General features: G+C 42.1%; 1 protein-coding gene across 1 annotated transcript; it reads right to left on the bottom strand.

The window, feature by feature from the left end:
• Positions 1-5,810: 5,810 nt before the first annotated feature.
• Positions 5,811-7,280, bottom strand: LOC132485269 (26S proteasome regulatory subunit 7-like). Its single transcript, XM_060091778.1, has one exon. The coding sequence runs from the start codon at positions 7,213-7,215 to the stop codon at positions 5,914-5,916; it is 1,302 nt and encodes a 433-aa protein (XP_059947761.1). The 5' UTR covers positions 7,216-7,280; the 3' UTR covers positions 5,811-5,913.
• Between the last annotated feature and the right edge of the window lie 13,465 nt (positions 7,281-20,745).

Genomic DNA, 20,745 nt, shown 5'->3' with positions numbered 1-20,745 from the left:
CACATAAACACACCACTTAATTATTCCATGTCATTGTGAGGAGAGGAGGGAATATTAAGCAGGTTAATTGCTACCATCATCAACCAGAGTCCTAGACTGTGTGATCTACATTACAACACTAGATGCCCTGTGGGAACTGATCATACAATAGAGAAAGAAAAAAGACAAAAGAACCTAAGTAGCATAGCCTCAATATTTTGAAATGACAGACAGGATGAAGGAGAAATTAGTTTGATTTTAATGAAAAGAATGAATTCTAAAATATTTTAAAGGGCTGCAGTTATTACTTTTAAGTACAGTACATTTTACAAAGCTATAAATGGGTATCTAATAAGTTAAATGAGGTAAGTTAATGAAAGAATTAAGATTCACAAGAGGCCTCTGTTATATAATTATGTATCGTAAAACAGAAAGTCCTTTAACATGTTGAATTAATTGCATGACCCAGAAATTGAAGGTAACTTGAAGTTTTAGTTTGAAAAAGCAACTAATATCATATCAATGCTTTGTATATAGTAGGCATTCAACAAATGCTTGGTAAAGTAAAATGAACCTATTAGTAAGGTCCATTGGCAATTGTCACTCCCTCTGGATGGAGGCTTCTATCTCATTCCCATTGTGTTAGCAGTAACTGCACCCTCCTCCACTCCAAAGCATATCCAGAGGCAACTGAGAGTGAGAAGGTAACCTTGAACATGTTCTCATTTATTTTTTTTTAAAAGCAAATCATTTAAAAAACATCAGTAATATAACCATCAATAGTAACAAATTACTTGCTGAATAGTGCAGTTAAGAACAGCTAATTTAAGACATTTTCTTCAGAAAATTCCAATTACAATGTGAATAGGTTAAGTGGGAAGGATTAATACAGAGAAAAGTAGAAACAATCAGAATAACAGATCAGATTCCAGGCTCAGCCTGAAGGCCTTGGGGGTGGTGGTGGGAGGGTATGCATAACAAGAGAGGGATGGGCGCACCAGAATACAGGGATAGGTATCGTCTCCTCCTTGGGTTTTTCTGGGACAGATCCTAACATTTTGCTCTGGTTTATGAGACCAGCTCTGAACAGCAAGTCAGAACGTTGTGGGGAAGGACATTGTCATCCTTAGCTGTAATATTAATTGGAATCTGTCCAAAACATTACCTTGGGTAAGATCTGCTTCCTTAGTTCTTTTCGTCAGTGGGGAGTCAAGTGAAGTTCTAAGACCATAGCATATCTTAGTATCAAGATCAATACTGAATTAGCAGACATGGCTAAGGATAACTGGGGGGAAATAATTAACAAAATTAAGGAGGATTTGCACCACTGGGAACCATAAAAGTTATTTTATGGGTCCATGTAAATGTAATAAAATCTGTCTGTGCCACAATTTAATTTCACATCAAAAAGGTCCCTACAGATAGTCTGTAAGATTATTTTACTAAAATTGAATATGTCTATGCCTTCCTCTTCTGAGGAAGAAAAAACTTACTCTTCCCTGAAAGTTATGTTTCACACGGAGGCCTGGAATAAGGCCCATCTGATCTCAAGCACTTTCTGATGGCAGCTCCTCAAAGTAGGTAACATAATTAATTTTTATTAATAATAGCACTTCATAATGGACAGAGGCAGAGCATAATATATCAGAAGGATGCTTCCAAGAAGAGCGCACGCTGTTTTCAGATTAAAAAGTCAAATATTAACAATAGTGGACTACAGTGTCTGTTACACAGATGTTCTTCATATTACGGCTATATATTTTTAGCAGCTTTATTGACACATAATTCACATACCCCATAATTCACCCATTTAAAGCGTACAATTCAATGGTTTTTAGTATATTCACAAAATTGTGTAACCATCAGTGTAATCAATTTTAGAATATTTTCATCACCCCAAAAAGAAACCACAGACCTATTAGCAGTCACCCCGCATACTTCCCCCTCCTTCAGCCCTAGCAACCGCTAATCTATTTTCTCTCTGTATAGATTTGCCTATCCTGGATATTTCATATAAATGGAATCCTACAATATATGGTCTTTTGTGAATGACTTCCTGCACTCAGTGTAATGTTTTCACATTTCATCCATGTTGTAGTGCGTATCAGTACTTCATTTCTTTTTATTGTCTACTAATATTCCATTATATGGGTATACTACATTTTATTTATACACCCATCAGTTGATGGGCATTTGAGTTGTTCCACTTTTTGGCTGCTATGAATAATATTGCTATGAAAATTCTTGTATATGTTTTTGTGTGGACAATGTTTTTGTGTTTTTTCATTTCTCTTGGGTATATATCTAGGAGTGGAATTGCTAGGTCACATGGTAACTTTATATTTAACATTTTGATGAACTGCCAAACTGTTTTACAAAGTGGCTGCACTATTTTGCATTCATATTTACATTACATATAAGTGTTCCAATATCTCCACATCCTCACCAACACTTGTTTTTATCTGTCTTTTTGATTACAGTCACCTAATAGGTTTGAAGTGTTAAATTGTTTTCTTTTGACTAATGATGTTGAGCATCTTTTCATGTCCTTATTAGCCATATGTATATCTTCTTTGGAGAAATGCCCATTTTAAAATTGGTTTGTCTTTTTTTTTTTTTTTTTTGCAGTACACGGGCCTCTCACTGTTGTGGCCTCTCTTGTTGCAGAGCACGCAGGCCCAGCGGCCGTGGCTCACGGTCCCAGCCGCTCCGTGACATGTGGGATCCTCCTGGACCGGGGCACGAACCTGTGTCCCCTGCATCGGCAGGCAGACTCTCAACCACTGAGCCACAAGGGAAGCCCTGGTTTGTCTTTTTAAATAAAGCTTGACTCTAAGTTCCACAAGGGCGAGAACTATCATCTGTCTTGCTCTTTTCTCTATCCCCACCTGCCACGCCCAATGCCTGGACCACCGTTGTGTTTAAAATTTATTTGTTGAATGACTTAATATAGTGATGGCTAAAGATAGAGCTGGCATACCTGCAGTTATAGACAGTTCCTCTATCTTGTTTTTTTTTAAAAATTTTTATTGAAATATAGTTGATTTATAATGTTGTGTTAGTTTCTAGTGTACAGCAAAGTGATTCAATTATTTATATATTATATGTATAATGTATATATTCCTTTTCAGATTTTTTTCCATTATAGGTTATTACAAGATATTGAATATAGTTCCCTATGATATACAGTAGGACCTTGTTGTTTACCTACTTTATATATAGTAGTACAGCAGTCCCCAACCTTTTTGGCACCAGGGACCGGTTTCATTGAAGACAATTTTTCCACAGACTAGGGAGCAGGGGATGATTTCAGGATGATTCAAGCACATTACATTTATTGTGCACTTTATTTCTATTATTATTACATTGTAATATATAATGAAATAATTATACAGCTCACCATAATGCAGAATCAGTGTGAGCCCTGAGCTTGTTTTCACTTGCCACTCACTGATAGGGTTTTGATCTGAGTCTTCAAACAATTGATTTATTATGTTCTCTGTGCAGTCAGACCTCTCTGCTAATGATAATCTGTATTTGCAGCCGCTTCCCTGTGCCAGCATCACTGCCTCAGCTCCACCTCAGATCATCAGGCATTAGATTCTCATAAAGAGCATGTAACCTAGATCCCTCGCATGTACAGTTCACAGTAGGGTTAACACTCCTATGAGAATCTAATGCCACCACTGATCTGACAGGAGGTGGAGCTCAGGCAGTAATGTGAGTGATGGGGAGCGGCTGTAAATACAGAAGAAGCTTCGCTTGGTCACCCGCCGATCACCTCCTGCTGTTCGGCCCCATTCCTAACAGGCCACAGACCAATACCAGTCTGTGGCCCGGGGGTTGGGGACCCCTGTAGTAGTATGTATCTGTTAATCCCAAACTCCTAATTTATCCCTCCCTCCCCCTTCCCCCTTTGGTAACTGTAAGTTTGTTTTCTATGTCTATGAGTCTGTTTCTGTTTTTAAATAAGCTTATATGTAACATTTTTTTAGACTCCACATATAAGTGATATCATGTGATATTTGTCTTTCTCTGTCTGACTTACTTTTAGTATGATAATCTCTAGGTCCATCCATGTTGCTGCAAATGATATTATTTCATTCTTTTTTATATCTGAATAATATTCCATTTGTGTGTGTGTGTGTGTGTGTGTGTGTGTGTACCACATCTTCTTTATCCATTCCTCTGTTGATGGACACTTAGGTTGCTTCCATGTCTTGGCTATTGTAAATAGTGCAGCTGTGAACATTGGGGTACATGTATCTCTTCGAGTTAGAGTTTTTTTCTTTTCCAGATATATGCCCAGGAGTGGGATTGCTGGATCATATGGTAACTCTACTTTTAGTTTTTTAAGGAACCTGCATACTGTTGTCCATAGTGGCTGCACCAATTTACATCCCACCAACAGCATAGGAGTGTTCCCTTTTCTCCACACCCTCTCCAGCATTTATTATTTGTATTATTATTTGTTGATGCCCACTCTGACTGGTGTGAGGTGATACCTCATTGTAGTTTTGATTTGCATTTCTCTAATAATTAGTGATGTTGAGCATCTTTTCATGTGCCTGTTGGCCATCTGTATGTCTTCTTTGGAGAAATGTCTATTTAGCTCTTCTGCCCATTTTCTGATTGGGTTGCTTGTTTTTTTGATATTGAGCTGTATGAATTGTTTGTATATTTTGGAAATTAAGCCTTTGTCGGTCACATTATTTGCCAATATTTTCTCCCAATCCATTTTGTTGATGGTTTCCTTTGCTGTGCAAAAGCTTATAAATTTGATTAGGTCCCATTTGTTTATTTTTGCTTTTATTTCTTTTGCCTTGGGAGACTGATCTAAGAATTTATGTCAGAGAATGTTTGGCCTACTTTCTCCTCCGGGAGTTTTATTGTGTTATGTCTTAAATTTAAGTCTTCAAGCCATTTTGAGTTTATTTTATGTATGGTGTGAGAGAGTGTTCTAATTTCATTGATTTACATGAGGCTGTCCAGCTTTCCCAACACCACTTGCTGAAGAGACTGTCTTTTCTCCATTGTATATTCTTGCCTCTTTGGCAAAGATTAATTGACTGTAGGTGGTGGGTTTATTTCTGGGCTCTCTATTCTGTTCCATTAATCCATATGTCTGTTTTTGTGTCAGTATCATGCTGTTTTGATTACTGTAGCTTTGTAGTATTGCCTGAAGTCTGAGAGGGTTATGCCTCTGGCCTTGTTCTTTTTCCTCAGGATTGCTTTGGCAATTCTGAGTCTTTTATGGTTCCATATAAATTTTAGGATTATTTGTTCTAGTTCTGTGAAAAATGTCATGGGTCATTTGATAAGGGTCACATTAAATCTGTAGATTGCTCTGGGTAATATTGCCATTTTAACAATATTAATTCTTCCAATCCAAGAGCATGGACTATCTTCCCATTTCTTTGAATCACCTTCAGTTTCCTTTATCAGTGTTCTATAGTTCTCAGGTTATAAATCTTTCACCTCCTTGGTCAAGTTTATTCCTAAGTATTTTGTTTTGATGCAATTTTATTATTTTTTTTTATTTTTTATTTTTTTGCGGTACGTGGGCCTCTCACTGTTGTGGCCTCTCCCGTTGCGGAGCACAGGCTCCGGATGCGCAGGCCCAGTGGCCATGGCTCACGGGCCCAGCCGCTCCACGGCATGTGGGATCCTCCTGGACCGGGGCATGAACCCGTGTCCCCTGCATCGGCAGGTGGACTCTCAACCACTGCGCCACCAGGGAAGCCCTGATGCAATTTTTTTTTTTTTTTTTTTTGGCATTAGATATCACCCTTTATTGTACAACAGAGAAAAGACATCTGAAAAAAAAAGCATACAATTTTGAAAACCATTTATTTTGTGTATGACATGGTTATTAAGAAGTCTGTATAAGGTTAGGATTCCAAAGAAAAGTGTTTTCACGAACACCTCCACGGCTCAGTTGTATGTCATGTAGCGCGGAGTAGCACTGAATTTGGCATAGGACTTGATGACCTTATTTACAGCTTCCAAGAAATCCTTCTCAGTAGCAATTTTTCGCCGTGCTCGGATGGCAAACATACCAGCTTCTGTGCAGACGCTTCTGATCTCAGCACCAGTGCTATTTGGACACAGTCGTGCTAACAATTCAAATCTGATATCTCTTTCAACGCTCATTGAATGGGCATGAATCTTAAAAATGTGAGTCCGACCCTCTAGATCAGGTAAGCTAAACTCAATCTTCCTGTCCAGTCTCCCGGGCCTCATCAGCGCTGGGTCCAGAGTGTCAGGTCTGTTTGTGGCCATCAGAACTTTAATGTTGCCTCGAGGATCAAACCCATCCAGCTGATTGATCAGTTCCAACATGGTCCTCTGCACTTCATTGTCACCCCCAGCACCATCGTCAAAACGAGCCCCTCCAATAGCATCAATTTCATCAAAGAAGATAAGGCAGGCTTTCTTTGTTCTGGCCATTTCAAAGAGCTCCCGAACCATTCGAGCCCCCTCACCGACGTACTTCTGTACAAGTTCAGATCCAATAACTCGAATGAAGCAAGCATCAGTCCTATTAGCAACTGCCCGAGCACAGAGTGTCTTGCCTGTACCCGGTGGACCAAAGAGCAGCACACCCTTAGGAGGCTCAATGCCAAGGTTAACAAACCTCTCTGGATGAAGTAGTGGGGTTTCAACTACTTCTCGAAGTTTCTCAATCTGTTCCTTACAGCCACCCACATCACTGTATGTAACATCAGGTTTTTCCTCCACCTGCATCATGGTAACTGTTGGGTCAATCTTAGGAGGCAGTGGAATGTGAATCTGATACTTATTTCTGTCCACACCGACTCTCATCCCTTCTTCAATGTCAGTAGGTGCAACCTGATCACTGAGGTCCACCACAAACTTGGCAAACTGCTTCACATTGATAATGTACTTCGGGTCCTCCAAATCAGCATTGATTATCTTTGTGCATCTTGCAACCTGCAAAGGCTGTTCACTCTGGAGTGTCTGCTTATCGGCAGCCAAATCCCAGAGTGCTGGTGGGGCCAGGCCAGTGTCAGACTCTTTAATACCCGTGAGCTCATTAATTTTCTTGAGAAGTTGTTGAATGTCATCTTCAACCTGTTTGATTTGCCTAGAGTAAGTGCTCTGACCATAAGTTTTCAGCAAGGCAATATCCCCCTCATCCAGAGCTCGGATGGGCTTGTCTTCCTTCTCCTCTTCTTTGGTTTTCCGCTGATCTGCACCGAGGTAATCCGGCATTTTAGGAGATCCAAGGACCTCACCTAGCTGGTTGATTACACAGCACCTTCCTCGCTTCCGGTGGCGCCCCCCATGATGCAATTTTAAAAGGGATTTTTTTTTTACTTTGTTTTTCTGATATTTCATTGTTAGTGTAAAGAAATGAAACAGAGTTCTGTATATTATTGAGAGTTCCTCTACTTCGTATATGAGCAGTTATAGGAGACAGGATGGAGAGTGGCTATGAGTAAATGCACAGAATGTATTATTTAATCACAATGGTACTAAATCCCATTGCACAGTCTAGGACATATTTAAATGGTTTGTCTCTGCCGTACAAGTTCCTATAGCATTCCCTTCCCTCTAAAGGTCCCAAAGCCTCCAGACCTTTGTCCTGGGATTCCAGGTTCTGAAGGTGGCACAAGGATCTTGTTCTGAATATGTAGCTGCATGAGGATGGGAAGCTCTAATTACTGATTTATTTTAAAATCAAAGTAGAATTAAATAAAATATAAATTACACCTTGAAACACATTTATCCTTCTTTTGTATTTCCAAGTCAAGTCATATATTCAACCCCTGTGTGCGCAAGTGTTTTGCACAGAAAAGTTCTGTCCTTTGGCCACAATGCAATGCCAGTCAGACATCTTACAAATCCATCCTATTGATCAAAGGGTAATTCTCTGTGTGGCTTATTGCACAAATAACTCTCAGACTAGAAAAATAGCTTGGCCTGTGTGTCCTGCTGCGGAGAGGCTATGAATTTCCTTTTCATCTACGAAGGACTGAACTTCATCAAATAATGATTTCTTTAAAAGTAAACCTAGTATATTTTATTCTGAGCTAGCCATATTTGTATTTTTCAGAACTTGGGGCTGTGAGCCAGTCAACCATAACATCAAATGCTTACTTGAGGGCTCTAGCACAATTTTAGTTGAATTTAAAGCTGCAATTCTTAATTTGAAAATGAAGACAATTTTGTGCAATTTATTTTAAATTAAGTATTGTGAATTTAAAAATAATTCCTGAAGGAGTCATTGTACCCAGGAGTGTTCCAGTTTTTGTGGCTGCAGGTCCTAGATACTCATTCTCCATTCTGCATAACTTTCCTGTAGACTCACTATTTAGACTCCAGAGAGCTGCCACTGACCTGGACGGGGTACACATCTTATGAATACAGAAGAAAGGGCACTTGGGGAAGTAACTAACCCAAAAGGCACCCTCAGGTACAGAGAGGTTCCCACTTTCTCTCATCAAACTTATGCCCTGCTGGTGTGCAGTACGGGGCCCACAACTTTCTGAAGCTTCCTGGAATGAAGAGGTAATAGGAATATCTTTGGGGCAGGGAGTGTAGGCAGAAGTTCAAATGGGTTTCCTTGTACTCTTCTCCCTGCTTTTATCTGCCCTTGTGGTGGATACCTGAGCAACAGTGCTCTGGAAACTTGGGAGAACCTAGGTTTGCTTTGCTCTCCTAGAAGCTCCATTTTTATTTTATTTTATTTTATTTTATTTTATTTTTATTTATTTTTTGCGGTACGCGGGCCTCTCACTGTTGCGGCCTCTCCCGTTGCGGAGCACGGGCTCCGGACGCGCAGGCTCAGGCTCAGCGACCATGGCTCACGGGTCCAGCCGCTCCGCGGCATGTGGGATCTTCCCAGACCGGGGCACGAACCCGTGTCCCCTGAATCGGCAGGCGGACTCTCAACCACTGCGCCACCAGGGAAGCCCAGAAGCTCCATTTTTAAAATATAACATTCTGCAGTCATCAAGTTTAAGATCATAGCCTTTATAATCCAATCTGTCTCAGCCAGTTTAAAAAATGAAAGCAGGGCCAGGAATCAGATTTGTTTACCTCAATCCATACAGTGTGATCTAATTTGGTCCAGTGAAAAAAAAGAAGCTTGAAGGGAGAATCAGAAGTAGGATTCTTGTTCTAGCTTTGTTACCAATTAGCTGTGACCTTGAGCAAATCAACTTAATTTCTCTGTGACTCAATTTCTTCATTTTCAAATGGGAGTGAAGAAATCTACTTTGATTCAGTTTGTTGTGATAATCAGATGAGATTACATATATGAAAATTCCCTAAAATTTTTTCAAAAGCAATAAAAAGTGACAGGTTTAAAAATACTATCAATTTGTGTATAAAGTGGCTTAAAATGTTATAAGTAAATACAAATAAAGTAAACAAAATAAAATAAATAGAAGGTTGAAATAGTCCAAACTAGAAATTTATAGGAAAATATTAGGCATTATTTTTATTGGTCTATCAAATTTTATAGGGAAAGAAAACCTGTATAATAGCAAGGTCTACTTGTTATTCAAGCTCTCAGGAAAAACAAACACAAGATCTATAAATAAGCATTGATCTGAGGTAAAGGCCTAAGAAAACTGTTGAGTTTTCAACAAATAAGCAAAAGGCTCAATCCTGATAGTGAGGTTCCTTGCCTGACCTGAGCTGAGGTAACTTGAGTCTTGGGTCAGAAGATCTGGGCTTGAGGACAGCTCTGCCACTTACTGTGGTAGCTTGCATGCCATCCATGACCAGGTCATAAAAGCCCAGAATGGTCTGGTACCTACTCACACCTACTACCATGTAAAGCATTAAAGCGTGTCACCCAACCCAATGTCTGGGAACTGGGTCTTGAAATTCTTGCTGTGCCAGCACTGGAGCAACTTCCCCCTAGCCATGCTCGAACTGTGGAACCAAGGAATTTTCAATTTATGTCCATTCATGGGCTTTCTAAGGAGGGACCTGGTCATGGCCTCTTTCAAATAGAAAAAGTGCAACATCCCCAGATTGGCTAGATATCTGTTTATAGCAAAGAACTCTAGCCATGTCTGTGATGCCCAGTGGAAGCCAGGTAGCAGGGAGGGAAAAGGTGCTGGTGAGAGGAAAATCACCAGGAATGAATTCAGGAGTCTGGAAGAGCGTCATGAAGCAGGAAGTGCTGTGCAGGTGTACTCAGAGCTCCCCATCCTAGCTCCCTTTGGATGGTCCAGGGGTCCCAGAAGGACAGCAGGGCTAAGAGGGATATGTCTAGGAGCATCAGTTCCTGTTGCCAAGTGACCTTCTCTGAGGGAGCCAGGAAGAGTAAGGTGCTTTCCTGCAACGTGGAGAGGAAGGTAAGCAGTGGAGACCCACAGGCAGATATTGTGAGGAAATACTAATGGGAGCGATGGAGAAGGGTCCTGGAGAGCTTCTGCCCTGATACCAATACCTGAAATTCCAGGGCCAGAAAGGGAGCGAGCAGGAGCTGAAGCAAGGGACCACTGACAGGAGGTTGGCACTCTGATTATGCATCAGCTATCCAGCCCTCCTTCTGGAAAATCCAACAGAGAGTTATAAGGAATGGAAAGGGCCGAAGTCCTCCCAGTCTGGCAGGTGGGGGGCACCTGCTTTAGTTGACCTGGATTCAAGCAATTAGAGTGCCTTTTACCTAAAACCTTCAAACTGGGTGGGGAGACTCTTAGGTTATAGCATGGCTGGGCTGGGTCTGCACAGAACAATTCTGTTGCCCATTTTAAATCAGATCAAGCAACAATCCCCCTAAAACATACGCGCGCGCGCACACACACACACACACACACGCAGCATTACCAGTTATTTAACCAGATTGACCTCCGGTTTTCATATGGGGGCAGGTTTAGTATCTCATAGATGAGGTCCACCCTATTCCTCCAGGTCCCTTGAGAAAAACTGAAGGTGTGTAAAAAGCCTGTAGTAGCTTCTTTGGTTAGAGATCCTCTCATTTTTTTCCCAGTGGGTCTAGGGATCACTAGAAGTGGAATCAAAGCTTAATTATCAAGAAGGAGGAGGGAAGGGGAAAAGAAGGAGGAGGAGAAGAAGAGGAAAAAGAGGAGGATTGAGGAGGGAGAGGGGAGGAGAGGGAGGAGGAGAAGCTTACTTGGGTTTGACCTCTGCCTTGTGGGTCTGTTTCTCTGTGTAGAGGCCCACTCATAAAAAGTACCTGCTTTAGCCCCACCTCTGTTATACTGACATCTTTGTAATTTAAAGGTTCCTTTGGGATATAGTCCTAGAAATAGAATAATTGAATTAAAGAATAGGTGCATTTTTAGGCTTCCTCTACATATTGTCAGATTGGCTTCAGGTAAGTTTATGTCATTTTACATAATCACCAAAGGTTAATGAGGGGCCCTCATTTTCCAGTGCTCCTTAAAATCTTAGCCAGCTTATTAGGTGGAAAAGGGCCTCTGTTTGTCGCTGGAATTTTCATGTCTTAAATTACAAGCTATTCGATCATTTCAACAAGATTTTTTTTTTTTTTTTTGCGGTACATGGGCCTCTCACTGTTGTGGCCTCTCCCGTTGTGGAGCACAGGCTCTGGACGCGCAGGCTCAGCAGCCATGGCTCACGGGCCCAGCCACTCCGCGGCATGTGGGATCCTCCCGGACCGGGACACGAACCCATGTCCCCTGCATCGGCAGGCGGACTCTCAACCACTGCGCCACCAGGGAAGCCCTCAACAAGATCTTAAGAGAGCCGCTGGGGGCTTCCCTGGTGGCACAGTGGTTGAGAATCTGCTTGCTAATTCAGGGGACACGGGTTCGAGCCCTGATCTGGGAGGATCCCACATGTCACGGAGCAACTGAGCCCGTGAGCCACAACTACTGAGCCTGCGCATCTGGAGCCTGTGCTCCGCAACAAGAGAGGCCACGATAGTGAGAGGCCCGCGCACCGCGATGAAGAGTGGCCCCCGCTTGCCACAACTAGAGAAAGCCCTCGCACAGCAACGAAGACCCAACACAGCAAAAATAAATAAATTAATTAATAAACTCCTACCCCCAATATCTTCTTAAAAAAAAAAAAGAAATACTTCATTAAAAAAAAAAAAGAGAGAGCCGCTGTATTCTGTCCTCTGTACCATTAAAAAGCACTTTGGAGGTTAGTAAGGAAATGTCTGACCTATTCCTTGTCCTCATATATTAGGGAAGCTAAATATATGCTCAACATCCTTGAAACAGGAAACAATAGAAGACCTGTAAAAATGTGTGGATCTGGGAGGACAAGGACAGGTCCATGGTTCATGTAAACACTGGTAGGTAGGAAGACTTCATGGAGGAGGTGTGATTGGTACTGGGTCCACAAGATGGATAAGATTTGAATAGGTGGAGATGATGTGACAGAACATTGCAGGTAGGAGTTCAGGCAGGAGCAGAGAGCAAAGACTTGAGTTCAAAATGGGCAAGCCATGTGTGTTAGTTTGATTTTTCCCGGAAGTAGACACCAAAATAGAATTGAATGAGCAAGGATCTGATTAGAGGAAATGCCTGTGAGAAAACATTGGAAGGAGCTGAGAGAACCATCAGACTATGATGCATGTCCGACCCTGAGTGAAGCAGAGAGGGAAGAAAGGTTGAGTGGAAGCATCCTAGACTTCCTGCAGTGTAATACAGGTTTGGGAAAGGCTGTTGGGAAGTCCTTGAGCCAAAGTTGGCCATCAGAGGAGTCCCATGCCTCCCAGGAATAGGCTGCCCTAGTACCTCTGCTGCATGGCCTTGGTGCAAATGTGATGGTGAATTTCTTAGCACATCAGTTTGGATCCTTGGTTAATTAACTCCCTGTCATTGTTGGTCTCTGAGGTACATGCTATGGCTGCCGCAACACAATGCGGAGAGAATGAGATGACGGGCCTGACAGGGCAGGGTACATTCACCCAGAGGTGGGAGAGGGTTCCTACCTTCACCTTCTGAGAAACCTCTTGGTTTCTATGACTGGATAGCGAACGTGGTGGTGATGGAGGCTTTGCTAGTGCAACTTCACCCCTCATGCACCCCAGGGGCTGGGGTGTGGACAGTCGGGTCAATAAAGGCTGTGTTAAGTGTGAAGAATGGGCTTGTGGCCTCCATTCCTCCTTCCAGCCTGCTTTCCTAGAGAGCTGAGTCTGGAAAGCTAAACATTCCATTTTCTAGGTTCCGTTGTAGCTGTCATTCTACATGCAAATTATGTTCTGCCTGTCTTTTGCACTGTTGGGAGATGTGCAAGACAGGCCATCCTTCTACTGTTTCTAGATGTTTTCTGCTGATAATTGAGGTCGTGAAGACTTCGGGTTTTTATGCAGGGGCATCCCCAAGTGTTCCATCTCCAGTTTCAAGAGTTGGACAAGCTTTAAGAGCTGTGGGGGTGGCAACTTCCTTGTCTCTGAACTACAGCTACAGTGGTGTGTTCTGGATAGTTCCACTAGTGGCCTCCTGATTCCCCACCTTGCTGGCACTGGCAAAGGAGGTAATCCTTGGTGGGCTGGTTCATTGGGGAATGAACTAGCTGTTGTTTTGGAAATCATCTCAGGAGGCCCGGGCTGATACCTGCTTTTCTGGCCTTTGCAATGATTTCTGTTTTGTTTCGTAATAGAATTTATTTTTCAGAGCAGTTTTGCGTTCACAGCAAAATTTAATGGCAAGCACAGACAGTTCCCATACATCCCCTTTCCCCTCCCCGCCCTCCCCACCGCCTTCCCTACTATCAACATCCTAGCACCAGAGTGGTACATTTGTTACAGTGGAGAATCCTATCATTGTATGTATAACACATCACTGTCACCCAGAGCCTATAGTTTACGTTAGGGTTCACTCATGGTGTTGTACATTCTGTGGATTTTGACAAATGTATTATGGCATTTTCCACCATGATAGTATCCTACAGAGTGGTTTAACTGCCCTAAAAATTCTTTGTGCTCCACTTATTCATCTTTCCCTCCCCCTAACCCCTGGCAGTCACTGATCTTTCTACTGTCTCCATAGTTTTGCATTTTCCAGAGTGTAGTTGAAACCATACAGTGTGTACTCTTTTTAGATTGGCTTCTTTTGCTTAGTAGTAATGCATTTAAGTTTCCTTCCTGTTTTTTCACAGCTTGATAGCCATTACTTTTTAGTGCTGAATAATAGTACATTGTATGGATGTACCAGAGTTTATTTATTCATTTACCTACTGAAGGACATGTCAGTTGCTTCCAATGATTTTTTTAAGCACCCAATTCCCTGCATTAAATACCTTCTTGTTGAAAATACCTAGAGTAGTTTTTATTTCCTGCACTTTACCCTGATATACAAGAGAAGGTATCTATTAAGATAGATACTGTTCATGTGGAGTAGAAGTCACAACAGAATGGGCCCCAGCTCAGAAATAGGTTTACCTGACCATTGATTTTCTAATTTATATCTTCATCATGTTAGTTAAACTCCTCAGACACCTCTACCTTGTTCTGTTCCCTATAGGAGTGAAGAGATTACTGTCACTGACTAAGCTCAACAAAGAATTCAAGGTCTAAGGTTTAGGTTCACTAACAGAACCAACATTACTGGGCTCCCCCTGACTCTGTGTCTTTGCTCCTATAGACAGTTCTCTCAGTTCTAAGAGTACACTGAGTTTTTTCTCATCTCAGGGTCTTTCCACTTGTTTTAGGAATGCCATTCCTCCAGCTCACCATATGTCTGGACCTTTTGCATCCTTCAGGTTTTAGTTCAAATGTTACCTCTTTATATAATGTAAACCCTCACTATTGTTTTCTAGGACGTCTCCCTTTTTTGCAGAGAGATATACTTAATTCAGCCTATAAAGATCTCAAGCTTTACTTCTGATCAAGGAAAAGCTCTGCCTATATCCCACCAGTTAAACATGAGGGGCAATATAGAAGGGGAGTTTTTCCATTTTCTGTTGCTGTGTAACCAACCATCTCAAAAATTGGTGGCTTAAGACAACAATTTGTAATCAACTCTCACATTTCTATTTCCAAGATTTTGGATCATCTTTACTATCATTATTCTGAATTCTTTTTCAGGTAGACTGCCTATTTCCTCTTCATTTGTTAGGTCTGGTGGGTTTTTACCTTGCTCCTTCATCTGCTATTTATTTTTCTGTCTTCTCATTTTGCTTATCTTACTGTGTTTGGGGTCACCTTTTTGTAGTCTTCAGGTTCGTAGTTCCCGTTGTTTTTGGTGTCTGTCCCCAGTGGCTAAGGTTGGTTCAGTGGGTTGTGTAGGCTTTCTGGTGGAGGGGACTAGTGCCTGTGTTCTGGTGGATGAGGCTCGATCTTGTCTTTCTGGTGGGCAGGTCCATGTCTGGTGGTGTGTTTTGGGGTGTCTGTGGCCTTATTATGATTTTAGGCAGCCTCTCTGCTAATGGGTATGGTTGTGTTCCTGTCTTGCTAGTTGTTTGACACAGGGTGTCCAGCACTGTAGCTTGCTGGTCATTGAGTGAAGCTGGGTGCTGGTGTTGAGATGGAGATCTCTGGAAGATTTTCGCCGTTTGATATTATGTGGAGCTGGGAGGTCTCTTGTGGACCAGTGTCCTGAAGTTGGCTCTCCTACCTCAGAGGCACAGCCCTGACTCCTGTCTGGAGCACCAAGAGCCTGTCCTCCACACGGCTCAGAATAAAAGGGAGAAAAAATAGAAAGAAAGAAAGAAGGAAAGAAAGAAAGGAAGGAAGGAAGGAAGGAAGGGAGAAAGAAAGAGGATAAAATAAAATAAAATAAGATAAAATAAAATAAAGTTATTAAAATAAAAAATAATTATTAAGAAAAAAAAATTTTAAGTAAAAAAACAAAAACAAAAACGGACGGACAGAACCCTAGGACAAATGGTGAAAGCAAAGCTATACAGATAAAATCTCACACAGAAGCATACACATACACACTCAAAATAAGAGGAAAAGGGGAAAAAATAATATATCTTGCTCCCAAAGTCCACCTCCTCAATTTGGGATGATTCGTTGTCTATTCAGGTATTCCAGAGATGCAGGTACATCAAGTTGATTGTGGAGATTTAATCTGCTGCTCCTGAGGCTGCTGGGAGAGATTTCCCTTTCTCTTCTTTGTTCGCACAGCTCCCGGGGCTCAGCTTTGGATTTGGACCCGCCTCTGCGTGTAGATCGCCGGAGGGCGTCTGTTCTTCGCTCAGACAGGACAGGATTAAAAGAGCAGCTGATTCGGGGGCTCTGGCTCACTCAGGCCGGGGGGGAGGGAGGGGCACGGATGCGGGGCGAGCCTGCGGCGGCAGAGGCTTGCGTGACGTTGCACCAGCCCGAGGCGCGCCGTGCATTCTCCCGGGGAAGTTGTCCCTGGATCCCGGGACCCCAGCAGTGGCAGGCTGCACAGGCTCCTCGGAAGCGGGGTGTGGACAGTGACCTGCGCTCGCACACAGGCTTCTTGGTGGCAGCAGCAGCAGCCTTAGCGTCTCATGCCCGTCTCTGAGGTCCGCGCTGATAGCCGCGGCTCGCGCCCGTCTCTGGAGCTCCTTTAAGCAATGCTCTTAATGCCCTCGCGCACCTTGAAACAATGGTCTCTTGCCCCTTCGGCAGCTCCAGACCTTTTCCCGGACTCCCTCCCGGCTAGCCGTGGCGCACTAGCCCCCTTCAGGCTGTGTTCATGCCGCCAGTCCTCTCCCTGCGCTCCGACCGAAGCCCAAGCCTCAGCTCCCAGCCCTGCCCGCCCCGGCGGGTGAGCAGACAAGCGTCTCGGGCTAGTGAGTGCCGGTCGGCACCGATCCTCTGTGTGGGAATCTCTCCGCTTTGCCCTCTGCACCCCTGTTGCTGTGCTCTCCTCTGCGGCTCCAAAGCTTCTCCCCTCCACCACCCGCAGTCTCCGCCCACGAAGGGGCTTCCTAGTGTGTGGAAACCTTTCCTCCTTCACGGCTCCCTCCCACTGGTACAGGTCCCGTCCCTATTCTTCTGCCTCTGTTTTTTCTTTTCTCTTTTGCCCTACCCAGGTACGTGGGCAGTTTCTTGCCTTTGGGGAGGTCTGAGGTCTTCTGCCAGCGTTCAGTAGGTGTTCTATAGGAGCAGTTCCACGTGTAGATGTATTTCTGATGTATCTGTTGGGAGGAAGGTGATCTCCACGTCTTACTCTTCCGCCATCTTCCTCAACTCCTCACATTTCTATAAGTTAACTGATTTCAACTGGATGGTTCTTGTGTTGGTCTTTCTTGCGTTTTTTTTTTTTTCTTGCAGTTTTTTAAGTAGTTGCTGTCAGACAGTGGCTAGTTCTAGCACATTCAAAATGGCTTTACTTACATCTCTGGTGCTTTGGCAGGGATGATTAGAAGGTTGGATCCAGTTGGACGCTGGGATGGCTAGGCTTCTCTCTTTCATGTAGTCTCAGGGCCTCTCCCTGTCCCTATGGCTTCTCCACACTGTATCTCCATGTGGTTTCTCCAGCAGAGTAGCTAAACTTCTTACATGGTGGCCTACGGCTCCCAACAGCACAAAAGCAGAAGCTGCCAGGCCCTAACGCATACTACTAGGTCTGATACAACATCACTTCTGCCCCATCTTTTGATTAAAGCAAGTTAAAGAGCCAGCCCAGATTCCACGTAGAAGGGGACTATACAAGAATGTGAATACCAGGAGGCCTGGTGCATTGGGGTTCATCTTTACTTACTAGCTACCACAGTACTTAAACATTGTCAGTCAATGGACTTCTCCAACATTTATTAAGCTGGCTGATGGGTAATAATAATGAGCATTCATGATGATGATGGTGATGATGATAAATGAGAATTCTATCTGCTATTTAAAACTATTTTTCTCCTTTGGAATTGAGACAGTTCATAGGAAACCACAGGACGATTCTTCAAGAAATGGGAGCCGAATGACCCAAGAATCAACAAAGTTAAAAGCTACGCATGATGGATGATGTTAGCCCTCTGGAAAAGTCTTTAGGGCTAAACTCTAAATCATTCAAAAGAAGAAAAGTAACCACCAAATTTCATAAATAGGCGGGTACTGATAACCAGAAAGAGAGAGTTTTAATGGAGAGTTGGGTTGGAAATCAGAATACAAAGGGTTAAGGAGTGAGTGGGACATGGCAAAATGGTCAGAACAAGGGTAACAACTTTTTCAAGCAATGTAGCCAGGGGCTCGGAGGCATTACTGGTGAGAAAGGAAATAGGTACAATCTTTTTGGATGGTTTAGGCAGCAGACAATCAAAGTCTTGAATGTATTAATATCTTTTGACCCAGTTATTCAACTTCTAAGTAATCAGCTTAATGAAATCATGAGACGTGCAAGGATTTATATACCAGGAAATTCACTTGACAAATATTTTTGTTTTATGGTGACATATACCTTATATACAGAAACATGCACAGAACATTGGAGTTTACTTTAAAGAATAGTAATAAAGTAAGTACCTGGGTAGCCACCATCCAGGATAACAAGTAAAACATTTCTCCCCCTGTGCCTTTTCCCAAAGGGAAAAGGCCCATGGGTAACAATCGTCCTAACCTTTGAACAATCACTTCTTTGCTTTTCCTTTATAGTTTTACCGCCTTTGAATATATCTCTACATGATATAATGTTTAGTTTTGTCTGTTTTCAAATTTAATATAAATGCAATCATGCTGTTTGTGTTCCTCTATAATTTGCTTCTTTTGTTCTCCATTACATCTTTAAGATTCTTCATTGTTGATGGGTGCGGTTTCAGTTCATTCATTTCTCCTGCTGTGTAATATTATCTCCTCTATCTTGATAGATATTTGATTATCTATTTTTATTATCATGAGCAAGGCTGCTAAAAACACTTATTCACATTTTCTTCCGCATGTGTACAAGAACTTCTCTTGCGTAGAATTGAAGAAAGAGAACCGCTAGATTAGCATATGTTCAGCTTTCCTAAAATGCTAAAGTCTTTTTACTAATTTACATTTTGATGTATGAGAGTTTGAGTTGCACCATATCCTCAGCAGTTGAAATTGTCAGACATTTTTGCTTTTGCCACCCTTAGGTAAAGAATGGTATCTGTCAAGCAGAACACTGTGCACCAGTCACCAGTACCTGGGGTGGAGGTGGGGGGACTCCAACTACATGCAGGATAGCCAAGGTCATGACAATGCCAGCTACCAGGAATAGAAATCCAAATACTTTTGCCCACTGTATCTTGGTGCTGGGGTCACCAAGGAAAACACAACACAAGTCAAGCACTGTATGGAATGCTTTTACTCACATAGAGAAAAAAGAGTAAAATCAGCTCTAATAATGTGTGTTTGTTCCCCATGACTAGAGAGTCCCCCTAGCAGCCAATGCAGGGCAATTGGCCTACATGCCAGTTGGCCCTCCTGTGCCACAGCGGGAGGACCCTGACCCCCGTGGAGTGTGAAATACTGAAAACTAGGGGCGTGAGGTCATTGACACACATGCTCAAGCAGAACTGAGCCTGAAACAGGGAAAGATAATCCCTCAAAAGGAGTTAAGCCCAGCGCAGGCTGTGTGGGGGCTCTTTATCTCTTGGTAAGGAAGTGTTCCAGGCCCAAGGCCCATCCTTATGTGGGATTGAAAGACCATACACATGAGACAGGCTTTCCCAATGGTATCTTATTGTATTCATTATAATTACAGTTTTATTGAGATACAATTCACATTTCATATAATTCACTCATTTAAAGTGTACAACTCAATGGTATGTAGTATATTCACAGAGCTGTGCAATCATTACCACTACCTAAGAACATGTTTATTACCCTAAAGAGTAACCTTATATCCATCAGTAGTTACCTCCCCATTACCTCTCACCCCTGACTAATCTACTTTCTGTCTCTATAGATTTTCTATTCTGGACATTTCATACAGATAGAATTATGTAATATGTGATCTTTTGTGACTGGCTTCTTTCACTTAGCATACTGTTCCCAAGTTTCATCAATGTTGTAACACGTATCAGTACTTCATTCTTCATTTCTTTTTATTTTATGAATAATAAACCATTATATGGATATACTAAATTTTATAATATATGTTTTATGATGAATGTTTATCCATTTATCAGTTGATGAACATTTGGGCTGTTTACTTTCTTATTGTGGAATACAAGATCTTAGAACACTTTAATTCCATTTATTCCTCTCATGATTTCTATGAAACTGTTGTCATATATTTTAATTTTAAATTATTGTCATTTACTCAATTTTAAAATGTAAGCGGGCTTCCCTGGTGGCGCAGTGGTTGAGAGTCCGCCTGCCGTTGAAGGGGACACGGATTCGATCCCCGGTCCGGGAATATCCCACATGCCGCGGAGCGGCTGGGCCCATGAGCCATAGCCACTGAGCCTGTGCGTCCGGAGCCTGTGCTCCGCAATGGGAGAGACCACAACAGTGAGAGGCCCGAGTACCACAAAAAAAAAAAAAAAAAAAAGTAAGCAATTTAAAATAATTGCATAGAAATCATAAGGGGGATAATGGAGTTAAAGTGTTCTAAGATCTTTAATTTTACAGTAGGAAATTAAATATATTAATTACAAAGATTGGTACATGTGCTGTGGTTTTATAGTTAATTTTTTTAATTTACCCACATAACTACCACTTTCTTATTCTTCATTTGTTTTCATTTCAGACCTTCTATTTGAGCTTACATTCTTTCCAGTACAAATATGTGTGTGTGTGTTTAAATATCAATGTGCCAAGAAAATAAAACACTATCAATTTAAAATTCTCTACCCAGTGAAAATATCTTTCAAGAATGAGGGCAAAACAAAGGTGTTTTCAGATTAAAAACATTGAGAGAATTTGCTAGCAGCAGACTCACACTAAAGGAAATGCTAGTGAAT

The sequence above is a fragment of the Mesoplodon densirostris genome, chromosome 3, assembly GCF_025265405.1.
Source record: "Mesoplodon densirostris isolate mMesDen1 chromosome 3, mMesDen1 primary haplotype, whole genome shotgun sequence".
NCBI lineage: Eukaryota > Metazoa > Chordata > Mammalia > Artiodactyla > Ziphiidae > Mesoplodon > Mesoplodon densirostris.
This window is presented reverse-complemented; position numbering and strand designations above follow the sequence as displayed.